The sequence below is a fragment of the Haliotis cracherodii genome, unplaced genomic scaffold, assembly GCF_022045235.1.
Source record: "Haliotis cracherodii isolate W230 unplaced genomic scaffold, xgHalCrac1.p SCAF_27, whole genome shotgun sequence".
In the NCBI taxonomy this organism is placed as follows: Eukaryota; Metazoa; Mollusca; class Gastropoda; order Lepetellida; family Haliotidae; genus Haliotis; species Haliotis cracherodii.
The window spans coordinates 2,458,395-2,470,469 of record NW_027266283.1 but is presented as its reverse complement, the minus strand read 5'-3'; the positions used below and the strand labels follow the sequence as shown (position 1 = coordinate 2,470,469).

General features: G+C 41.1%; 1 protein-coding gene across 1 annotated transcript in view; it reads right to left on the bottom strand.

Annotated features, from left to right (window-relative positions):
- LOC139473150 (uncharacterized) overlaps nucleotides 1–12,075 on the bottom strand; it is a 181,934-nt gene that overhangs the window by 72,147 nt on the left and 97,712 nt on the right. Inside the window, exons 77-85 of the mRNA XM_071255668.1 lie at nucleotides 10,833–10,941; nucleotides 9,379–9,538; nucleotides 8,357–8,580; nucleotides 7,688–7,850; nucleotides 5,826–6,051; nucleotides 4,549–4,771; nucleotides 3,192–3,407; nucleotides 1,698–2,001; nucleotides 522–757 (exon numbers count right to left, since the gene is read on the bottom strand). Of these exons, the coding sequence (XP_071111769.1) occupies nucleotides 522–757; nucleotides 1,698–2,001; nucleotides 3,192–3,407; nucleotides 4,549–4,771; nucleotides 5,826–6,051; nucleotides 7,688–7,850; nucleotides 8,357–8,580; nucleotides 9,379–9,538; nucleotides 10,833–10,941 (1,861 nt within the window). The remainder of the gene's footprint in view (nucleotides 1–521; nucleotides 758–1,697; nucleotides 2,002–3,191; nucleotides 3,408–4,548; nucleotides 4,772–5,825; nucleotides 6,052–7,687; nucleotides 7,851–8,356; nucleotides 8,581–9,378; nucleotides 9,539–10,832; nucleotides 10,942–12,075) is intronic.

Genomic DNA, 12,075 nt, shown 5'->3' with positions numbered 1-12,075 from the left:
CGAGCACCAGACAGGGTAACAACACGTATCATCTGTTAACGTCTTTTCGTATGACGCGGCCGGGGATCGAACCCTGGACCTTCCGCTCTCCGGGCGGATGCTCTACCACTAGACCACGGAGGCGGTCCCCAAACTGTACAAAAATATAGCGACAAAACTCTTTCCATATCCAATAGAAATCCATTTCCGACTCTATCATGAGCATGTGTTTATGAATCACTATCAACTTGTGATGCTACCAGGTGTTCGTCAAAAAAAAGGTGAGCCTATCCGGCCCCACCGGTGGTACTTGTCACAAACACATGCTGAGGCAAGTCAATTATTCACCTGAAAACAAACCGGGAACATATGGTACAAGTCCAAAAATGTTATTGCAACGGACATGATTTATGTCACTGATGCCTCATTTGGAAATGTCCTCCACATGTCTACCATAAAGCCTTTTCAAAGCTTTACTGAGGCCTTGAATGTTGTAACCTCGATTCAACAACTTCTGAGCAAGAGTTGTATGAGCCACTTACAACTGCAACCTTATAGTCATGTCCCTCAATGGCCTCCAAGAGTTCACAGGTGCCGTCTGAGCCGTAGTCATAGTTCACACTGAGGCACTTGGTGGGCGGGAGCTGCAGACAGAGCTTGGCGCACAGGCCGGCGTGGTGTAGTCCTGTAGTACTGGAGATCACAGGGCCGATGAGGCGGCCAGTCTTTACACCGTTGAAGTGGGTGAGGGCAAATTCTCCAATTTTGTCATTTGAAGCTGTAACATAAATATATAGGGAAACCTTTAAGCTATAAGAAACTTTGGATACATGTACCTTTAAGCTATAAGAAGCTTTGGATATATGTACTTTTAAGCTATAAGAAGCTTTGGATATATGTACCTTTAAGCTATAAGAAGCTTTGGATATATGTACCTTTAAGCTTTAAGAAGCTTCGGATATATGTACCTTTAAGCTATAAGAAGCTTTGGATAGATGTACCTTTAAGCTTTAAGAAGCTTCGGATACATGTACCTTTAAGCTTTAAGAAGCTTTGGATATATGTACCTTTAAGCTACAAGAAGCTTTGGATATATGTACCTTTAAACTATAAGAAGCTTTGGATACATGTACCTTTAAGCTATAAGAAGCTTTGGATACATGTACCTTTAAGCTATAAGAAGCTTTGGATATATGTACCTTTAAGCTATAAGAAGCTTTGGATACATGTACCTTTAAGCTATAAGAAGCTTTGGATACATGTACATTTAAGCTATAGAAGTTTTTCTGCATAACTACAAATATAGATTGAAGGATAAATAATACAAAGAAAGTGAGTTTATATGATGTGGTTCTCGTAAAGACTCTAGCACTGTACAGCATTGAGGTGCTGAATGTATTTCTCGTTAACTGAATTCGTTAAGGAGCAAATAGCATAAGGCGCACAACAATGAAAAAACTGTCGGTCAAAGAAAGCCGATTACAATTTAAAACAATAATTAAATAACACTTTATCTGTTTTGATTGAAATACAAATGACAAGAAATTATCCAGAAGACTTCATGACAAGTGGGGTGACGTGAACTCTCCAGAACTCAATCTCCCTTTGTGTCCAGCAGTATTCTAGCAGCTCCAGCCTTTGGTGTCTGTATTTCACAGTTCTTGAGGACCAATCGAGCATGCTACTTCTGTGAAGATTGGAAAGAGCGGCATACTCACGGTCATAGTCTTTTGTTTCGCCGCTCTTCAAGTTGATGTTGGAGAACGGTATGACTTCATCCGCATACATCCCCTTGCCCGTACCGACACCTATGTTCGTTATGTTGAGTACGGAGTCTTCGTACACTACCAGCGATGCACGGAGCTCAGACGGGTTGCTCGTGGACAGGAAGTCGGAGGTCAGTCTTCCACCAGGAGGTGTGATGTCATAGGTGGGTATGCTGCACGTGATGGGGGTCTCTAAAGCTCCATGGTTGACACCGAGTATTGTGAAGTGGAGCGGTACGCCATGTGGTTTCAATTCCTGGTTAAAGGCAGTGAGAGAGTTAAACACTGTTTTTAATTGGCGCGTTCTAAAATATTGATTTTTGAACAAAACAAAATCCTAATTTCATTTAAGACAGTTTCGAGTTCAATATTTCGGTCTGTATTCCTTTTTATGTAACATAAATTTAATTTTTTTGTTCACATGTGTTTTTAATTGGCGTGTTCTAAAATATTGATTGTTGAACAAAACAAAATCCTAATTTCATTTAAGACAGTTTCGAGTTTTATTTTTAGGTCTTTACACCTCTTCATGTGTACAATTAAATTTGTGTTCATATGTGTTCTTTGGTTGAAAGTAATATGTGAAAAGTATATTTTATATCGAATCTTAGTGTTTATTTATTGCAGTTAAGGTATTTTTTAACACTCTCTATTGGACTATTATGGTATTTTTTGTGTATTGCTAATTGTGCACGTCAATCTATTATTTTAGATTATTATAACGTTGCTGTATTATGAAGGCACTGCATAACTTTAAGGACAGTTATCGCTGTATACTTAATGAAGTTCTTTCTCTCTGTTACAGTCGATCTAATATTTACACTTCCATGAAATATGACACAAGAATAGGAAAAAGGATTGACGAACCAAGTAAACAAGTTTGAGTTTCATGTTGTTATCAAAAGTATTTATATAAACACATAGCAATGCATAAACAGACAGGGCTGCACAAATGTCGCAAAACAGTTAAACGTTTTCTTAAAGAATATAGCCATTCATATTACAGTTTATTGTTCAAAGTTCATATTTCTTATCGACACTGAACAATTCATGAAAGGGTCACGAACATCATAAAGTTGACCATATGAGACAAGTATCCTTCTGACGCTAGATCTAGATCGACTCAAAGCGGTATTCCTAGATCATATAATAGGATTTACATGGAATGCTATCATTTAGAAATATATTACAAGTTATTTTCCCAAATAGTTAAATTTCTTATTAGAATCACGATCTGTACAAATATGAATATCATCATTAGTGATCGTCAATGAAGAGTAAACAATCAAATCCTGTGAATCCGAACGGCGAAATGCGGATAAAGGAAGTGTTCGGATTCACAAATCATGGTAATGACGTTCTAAACAGTAACGGTCCGTAAAACAAGGTTTCTGGATTAACGAGGGTTTGACTGAAGGAGTTTCGTTGTACACAATGAATACTTACATGGTTGATGACCAAGGACGGTCCGCCTAATTTGACTTTTGCAATGACGTCGTCAAGGCCTGGTTGGGTGCCTGCCTCGAGGTAGAGGTCGACTATGCCCCTGTCTTCTACGCCGGCAGCCGCTACCTCAATAGTCGGTTCTGTGTAGTCCAGTCCTGGGATTTGTCTCACGAAACACGACTCTGTTTTGCCTCTCGCTCGGCGACGTCTCTCGCCCTTCAATATTCGAGATATGAGACGATGATATGAGATAAGTTATACATGAAATACACGCAGCCACGAACGACACTTGTGACAATAAATTGTATCATGAACATTAACATGTACAGTAAACTACGTTTATAACGAACATGCTTATAACGAACTGACGGATATAAAAACCTTATTTTTCAGTCCCGGCAATTTGCTGTTTATATGTTGTATATATATGTTTATAACGAACTACGGTTATAACGAACTAAAATTAGTGGTCCCTATGAGTTCGTTATAACCGTAGTTTACTGAAAATTGGTATGCTTGTACATTGGGCACCTGTTAACAGTGAAACGAAGCCAAAGAAGACTTTGCCTTAACGTTCGTTCCCTTTCGTGACATACATATAGTTTGAGCGAGTGAGTGAGTTTGGTTTATCGCCGCTTTTAACAGTATTCCAGTTATATCACGGCGTGTCAGGTTCATGTGGGAAGAAGGCCCGAAGTGATGCAGGTCTCAGACGTTTACCACTTCGGTGAAACCCACGAGCACGGGTATGGTGCAGACTAGAAACATAATCGGGGCGAACCGGGATCCGAACCCACAATCATAGGCTTCTGGCATGCCCAAGGGACGCAACTCTGCACAGCAAAGTGGCGCCTTAGACGACTGGGCCACCTGTTCCCCCCATATATTTAGACCATTGCTGATAGGGATGTTCTAACAATCACCTTGCCTAGGATGCAGTGATGGTCCAATTACCCACAGATAACCGTGATGTAGTTCTCATGTTGCCGGTGACGGCGTTCAGACACTCACCTTGTGTTGGATGTAGTGATGGTTCAATTACCCACAGATTACCGTGATGTAGTTCTCATGTTGCCGGTGACGGCGTTCAGACACTCAACTTGTGTTGGATGTAGTGATGGTTCAATTACCCACAGATTTCCGCGATGTAGTTCTCATGTAGTGGGTGACGGCGCTCAGACACTCACCTTGTGTTGGATGTAGTGATAGTTCAATTACCCACAGATTACCGTGATGTAGTTCTCATGTAGTGGGTGACGGCGCTCAGACACTCACCTTGTGTTGGATGTAGTGATAGTTCAATTACCCACAGATTACCGTGATGTAGTTCTCATGATGCCGGTGACGGCGCTCAGACACTCACCTTGTGTTGGATGTAGTGAAGGAAGTGGGGTGCAGTGTCATCCTCCTTGTGAGTGCCAGTGTCGATAATTCGTGTTCTGATCACCGGGGAAGTGTAACCAAATATTTTGGCCTGGAACAAGACTTTGGTTATCTTCGCTATTTTGAGGTCGACCTCCAGCGTCACCCGACCATAGAGCGAAAGTTCAATTGGAACAAATTCAAGATCCATTATCAGGCTGAAAGACGAAAGACAAACCAGAAAATCAACGTGTCACGTGTCGAGTGGACACAGAGATTATTGACTGAGTATGTTTCCCTATCATTACCATTATATATTAGGAATAATATGGCGAGCATAATACATTCTAAGAGTCATACTCAAAATAGTCGACGTTTCAGTCGTAAATTTACTCGATGAAGAAACTTTAGAAAATCTCTTATGAATACGAAAACATCTCCCCATTCGAACATAGACGATTTGTGTGAGTGTGAGTGTGTGAGCGTTCATCTAAGTTGATCAGGACACTGTGACCCAATCAAACCGTTGGTTGGGCACTGAAATGAAGAGGGTACTCTTTTTCGACATTATCAAAATAATAATATAATATAATATTAATAAGATTAATTTAACCTAGAAAAGGGTGTTTAGAAAAGGGTGTATTCTCCCTTGCAGTGTACTTCTCTCTATACAAGTAGGGTGAGGTGAGGTGAAATGGGGTTTAACGTCGCGTCCAAGATTATTGCACTTATTTAGCGACGTGCTTGCACTTGTGTGTGTGGCTGCTTGTACTAGTCCGGACTGAGCTCACTGAGATACCATGCCGCGTGAATACCCCACTCAGACACAGTATACTGACTCCGAGCCGACCAGTCCTTGTTTTAGCCCCTTAATGCCGAGCGCAAGCCAGGGTAACAACAAGTACCATCTTTAAACGTCTTTTGGTATGACGCAGCCGGGGATCGAACCCCGGACCTTCCGCTCTCCGGGCGGACGCTCTACCACTAGACCACGGAGGCAGTCTATACAATTAGGGATTAGTAAATAATTATAACACAAGTGGATATTTGTTTTGCATAAAGTACAGTATGCGTCGACTGTGGTACCTTCTTTTCGCGAACACCTGGTGTCATCACTGATTATCAGCGATCTATTCATATAATCTCCACAGCTAATTGCCCTTTACGCCAAGTGGAGTGTGTTTCGGTAGAAAACCCAGGATTGTTATTCTCTTGCATTTACAGTTCATATTTACTTACACAAGCACTTTATGAGCGCTGAAAAATACTTACTGGACTGAGAGAGGCCATTTTGTGAACTGAATCTCGGCCACTGAGGGGAAGGCCAAGGTCAGCAGGTAGCCCTCCAGCCTGAGTTTGCCATAAAGAACAAAGCCAATGCCTAACTCTCCCCAAACATGGGCACCGACATAGGGGGTTAATTGACCTTTAGCTTTCATTGCAAGAACCTGGGCCCCGATCCCCATTTTCATACCAAATGACGCTCCAATGCCGAATTCTGAGAACAAAAAAATATACAATTCAGCACAATTAATGATGACTCTCATCACTTCAGCTTCAGCTTGATAACGCCATAAGAATCTACATCGAAACTTTGCTATATGCAATAAACCAGAAGTTGTTATCCATAACGTTTTACGTTTTCTTACTTGCTCGCCAACTTCTTGGTGCCAGTCAAACAGTTGCAAATCAAATAGACTAATTTCATCCAAATAATGATATAATGTCTTGGCTTCGTTGGGGAACATTTATCATATGTTAATTCTTTTTGCAAGCGTAATTCTTTTTTTTTTAAGCATATGAACTTGTGGCCGTCAAGGACTTTCACTGAAGCTGATGTCTGCCACTGTAGCAGAGTAATATGGGTAATCGTTGTGTTGAAAGGCAGTTTTGTCATAGCACGGATAAGTGAGTGAGTGAGTTGGGTTTAACGCCGCTTTTAACAGTATTCCAGACTGAGTTATATCACGGCGTGTCAGCTTAATGTTGGAGGAAAGCCCAAAGTGATGCCGGTCTCAGACGTTTACCACTTCGGTGAAACCCATGAGCACGGGTATGGTGCTGACAAACCTATAAACATAATCGGGGCGAACCGGGATTCGAACCCACAATCATAGGTTTCTGGCGTGCCCAAGGGATGCAACTCTGCACAGCGAATCGCGGCGCCTTAGACGACAGGGCCACCCGTGTCGCAGCACTACCAAGAGTTACCTACGTTGTAACCCTTTGGTGACACACCAATCTCATTAAAATCCTAGCGTAGTGTAATGAAAGTCATGACTGTGTTTTCCAATCATGCAACCTCGTAAAGGTTAACACGGGGCTTTCCGAACGACACTTACAGGGTGTACTGAAAACATTTGAAAAGAAAGAAACATTTCATATGCCGCAGTAAGTACTGCCCTACAATCACGGCCATTTACGAGACATTCCAGAATTTTTCTTTGCCCTGTTTCCAAATTTTGAATAGAGAACATTATCAAAATACTTTTCAAAGTGTAGTCAGGAATGGACTTCGCCACTTTGAAACTAGTGCCGTAAAACAGATTTGCTATATAGTAATGTCTTTCTGATTGGCTAATGTCGACTTCTTGTTAGAATTTTACTGGTCGGTCAAAGTTCGCGAAAGATCGCTCTGACATGACCATTCGTCACCACTCGCCCCTTTCCCAGTCGCAAAACATGGCCACGCGAGGGGCACGAGTCGCTATTCGGCTTGTCCCGGAATAACACGAGTTGGTCACGAATGTGACATGACCTGTAGATGGTATGTCTTCAGAATTTCGTTTTGGAGTCGCGAGCACTAAGATCTTATTGTAATTAATTGGCCCTCAATGGATGTACACTTTAAATTGTTTGGTGTTCAGTCAGCAATATTCCAGTTACACCACAGTGAAAAAGGATGAAACAAAATAACAAGGCAGACACGATAAGTCAATGAATAGCTCTGGGAACAAAAAGTAAGATAATTAGCCTCCATATCGCCCAGTATCTAGTTATCATGTTAGTTAGAGTTCTAAAAGTGCTAACTTAGATCATCCTCAGCGGTATACCGAGTAGTCAATGCTCGATGCTGTATTTTTTTCTCAGTCACAAGACAACAAAACGAATGTTTGACAGAAATGCTTACTTACCAAAAGTCATTGGGACAATACCGCCAACAAGGAAGAACCATTTCTGAGAGAAGAAGTTAATGTTCTGGCGAGGGATTTCAAACTTCCCTTCAAGGACAACATCAAATGATTTGAAGAAATCTGTAAAATCTGCGTTAATAACCGTCTGAAAGATCTCAGAATACTGAAACGAAAGTACACAATATATATTAATTCATCTAAAATTATAAACTTGGGTGTATTACTGAATGTAAAAGTATAAAACATCATCACCATCACAATTGAATAAGTTATCCTTTTAACTGTTTTGATATTATTCAAAATAATCCGCATTCATGCAAAAATGTGCATGTATTCTTATAGTCTAACACGCATTTTAAGAAAATTCATTTTATTTATGAGCATGTTTTCTTAATCAAAGAGATTCATCCAAATTGAAGTTGATGACAGTGCTATCTGGAATATGATACGAATCGATGTAAAATACAGTAAACTACGGTTATAACGAATACGCTTATAACGAACTGACGGATATAACGAACATACTTTTTTGGTCCCGACTATTTGCTGTAGTAATGCTGCATATATGCGTAACTATAAGGAAATACGGTTTTCACGAACTAAAATAAGTAGTCCATTTGAGTTCGTTATAACCGTACTTTACTGTACTGTACTTATTCAAAATCGTACCACGGCCATTGCAAGATCCCTTATCTGCATGCTGATCTTAAAGGCGGTCTCCGGCGAGATAGTGAGTTCTTCCGACAAGGCCAATAGTTCTCCAATACTCATGTTGGCCAGCTTCGCACCTAGGAGCTCCACCCCGGCTTGAGTGAGACCGCTCCCCACAGTGTACGGCTGGTCCCCTCGCCCGAGCACACCCATCACCTTTCCCAGCATGCCGATCACTTTGCCTGGAGTGAGTGAGTGAGTATGGTTTTACGCCGCTTTTTGTAATATTCCAGCAATATCACGGCGGGGGACACCAGAAATGGGCTTGGGGTGTCTCTCGTAGGGTAGCCTTGTGGTTAAAGTATTCACTCGCCAAAGCCCAGTTTCGATTCCCCTAGTGGGACTGAGGTTTGAAGCCCATTTCGTGTGTCTTCGCCTGAATGGTGCCGATATAGTGATATTGTGTTAGTGAGTATGATTTTACGCCGCTTTTAGCAATATTCCAGCAATATCACGGCGGGGGACACCAGAAATGGGCTTCACACATTGTACCCATGTCGGGAATCGAACCCGGGTCTTCGGCTTGACGAGCGAACGCTTTAACCACTGGGGTGCCCGACCTTGGCTGGAACGAACGTTATAATTAAACACTCCACCGGTATGTGAGACGTTCGTCAGTAGTCATATTACGGAAAGTCAGTTTGATGTGAGATGAAAGCCTGAACTGATACGCGAACATCTTCTTAAGGCAAGGGAGTTAACTGACTATAAAAGTCCAGTTTCCACCATTGCCGAACGTGGCTGTAAATCCGGTTTCACATTTAGGATGTGCAACCCATCTTACCCACTGTACAAGTACTTATGCTCATGATATCAATCACTGGATTGTCTGGTCCAGACTCGATTATTTATAGACCATATAGCTTGAATAGCTATAGCTGAGTGCGGCGTAAAACAACCAACCAACCAACCAACAAAAACGACGGAGCAATATACACACGATTCGGGACATATTATCCCCTAACCAAGTTTATATTTACCTGCTCCTCCGACGACGCCCACGTTGAAGCTTCCCCCCAGGGCTTTACCAGAATATATAATAGTTTTCGGATTTTCTGTTCCCATCAGATTCAAAGCGGTTGTGGGGTTTTCCGCAGACTCATGTCTGTCCCCAATGACATACTTGACGTCATTGACATCCTACAGAAGATGAAGTAAGTGGCATAAAAGCAACATCGTCATCTATGGCATGGGTCCGTAGGTCATGCTCATGTGAAGATATTGTTTGTGAGCTGAGTCGTATGTCTACATGAGTACTGAGATGGGATATTGGATGATTTATTTGAAGAGCTTAGAGCTAAAAGGAGCCAAAATGCACTTTGGCCCTTTTTGCATATTATTGCATAAATAACATCTATGAGTAAGTTATTGTCTACCTGTAGAAAAAAATGTATGTTTTCATTGATGCGTTTTTGAAAAATAGCCACTTAAAATTCTATAAAAGGGTCAAAGTCAAGTTCCAAAAGGGGCAAACTCACTTTGCTAGATTTTGGCCCTTTGAGCTCTCATTTCAGTGTGTGGTTGAGACTGGTTGTCTGAGAGAGATTTTGAAAGTTGGACACCTTATTATTATATTATAGTTTAAATCATTTAAAAGTATTTCAATAGTATGTGTTTGTACTTTCAGTAGTAGTTTATCAATCTCACATGTTAAATCACATGCAAATGCCTGAGGGCAAAAAAGGGCCAAAATACAGACATTGGCCCTTACACAAATTAAATACGTAAGTTTATTTCCTTTTTTGAATGTTTTTTTATAACAACAATTATATCTCTGCTTTCAGAATGCTTTAATGTCTAGGAATGTATCGGTTAAAAAAAGTTCATTAACATGCATAATATTATGTGTTTTCATCACTTTTCTCAAAACAGACTCCACATGACATTGGCCCTTATTGCTCTAAGCTCTTCATTTTTATCATGAAGAAGTGTCACTATATTTCTAATAAAGGCGATATAAATAATTCAAACCTACCCAGTCCAATTGGATGTTAATCTTTTTTCCAGACAAGTGTATGTTGCTATGTTTGGAAATAACGTGTACAGAATATTCTCAGAATGTTAAGGTGAACGCCTCTATGAAAGACACAATTCTGTACTTGTGTATTAATAAATAGCAGATTTTAGTCCTCTCTATTCCATGAATGAACAATCCAACCGTGACGGTCCGGGGTAGAATTGGTCTTAAGCAACCTATGCTTGTCGTAAGAGGCGACTAACGGGATCGGGTGGTTAGGCTCGCTGACTTGGTTGATGCATGTCATCGCATCCCAATTGCGTAGATCGATGCTCATGATGTCCATCACTGGACTGTCTTGTCCAGACACAATATTTTACAGACAACCGTTATACTGCTCGAATAGTGTTAAACAACAAACAAACATAGCATTTTCAGTCGATTGCTGTGAGGTAAAGTTCAAACACAGGGTCTTACCGGAAAGTCCTTCACGGCGTCAAGAGCTTTCTTTATCAGGTCGTTCGTCACGCCAGTCTTGTCCATCAGATTTCCCAAGATCGAGTTCACATCCACATTCTGCTTGACCCTGACGTGGCATAATCTCAATCAATACGAAATAATAATGATTGTTCGTGCAACAGTAAATGGAACATTGGAGATCAGCCTTAAAAGTATCTCCATTGCAATCGGTCTTGATTGTACGGGTAGAAGATCCACACATACTCGGGACACGAGGATTTCCAAGTGATGAATACAGGATATTATGGTCGTGTTCATGTCATACCATGTTTACGACACGAGTGTCTAAATTCCGGTATTTCCCGAGAGAAAGCGAGGGAAATACCGGAAATCAGGCACGAATGTCGTAAACAAAGCATGACATGAACACGTTCCGTATTTCCCAAGAGAAAGCGAGGGAAATGCCGGGATTTAGGCACGAATGTCGTAAACAAAGCATGACATGAACACGTTCCGTATTTCCCGAGAGAAAGCGAGGGCAATGTCGGAAATTAGACACTCGTATCGTAAACATGGTTTGACATGAACACGAATATAATATAATATCCTATTTATTACAGAAGAGAATGTCTATATACAGAGACGAAAATAGTGTTTATCTGCGAGCACAGTAAGTCGCAACAGCAGACGAACTACAATTTGTCGAATGACGTCAACAATCTTCAGCAATGACGTCATTCCGACTTCACGTCAAAATAAGATTCAAATGACGTCAATAATGCTGTCCGGATGACGGAAACAATATACTGTTGTATCGTGGCGTGATATGACCCTAGGGCTCATATGATTTTTGTCAACCCCGATATGTTTGCCCTCGTAGGTAACAAACATCGGTACAACTGACAAAGGGCCGTTCAATGAACGGTTCATGAATTCCCAAGCACACACAGTATCATTTTTACATTGCTTTACAGACCCGTGAAGATCCGGGGTAGAATAGGTCTTCAGCAACCCATGCTTGCCAAAAAAAGGCGACTATGCTTGTCGTAAAAGGCGACTAACGGCATCGGGTGGTCAGGCTCGCTGACTTGGTTGATACATGTCATCTATCCCAATTGCATGGATCGATGCACATGTCAATCACTGGATTGTCTGGTCCAGATTCGATTATTTTCAGACCGCCGTCATATAGCTGGAATATTGCTGAGTGTGGCGTTAAACAACCAACCAACCAACAATTCGTTTCTGATTTAGACTTTAG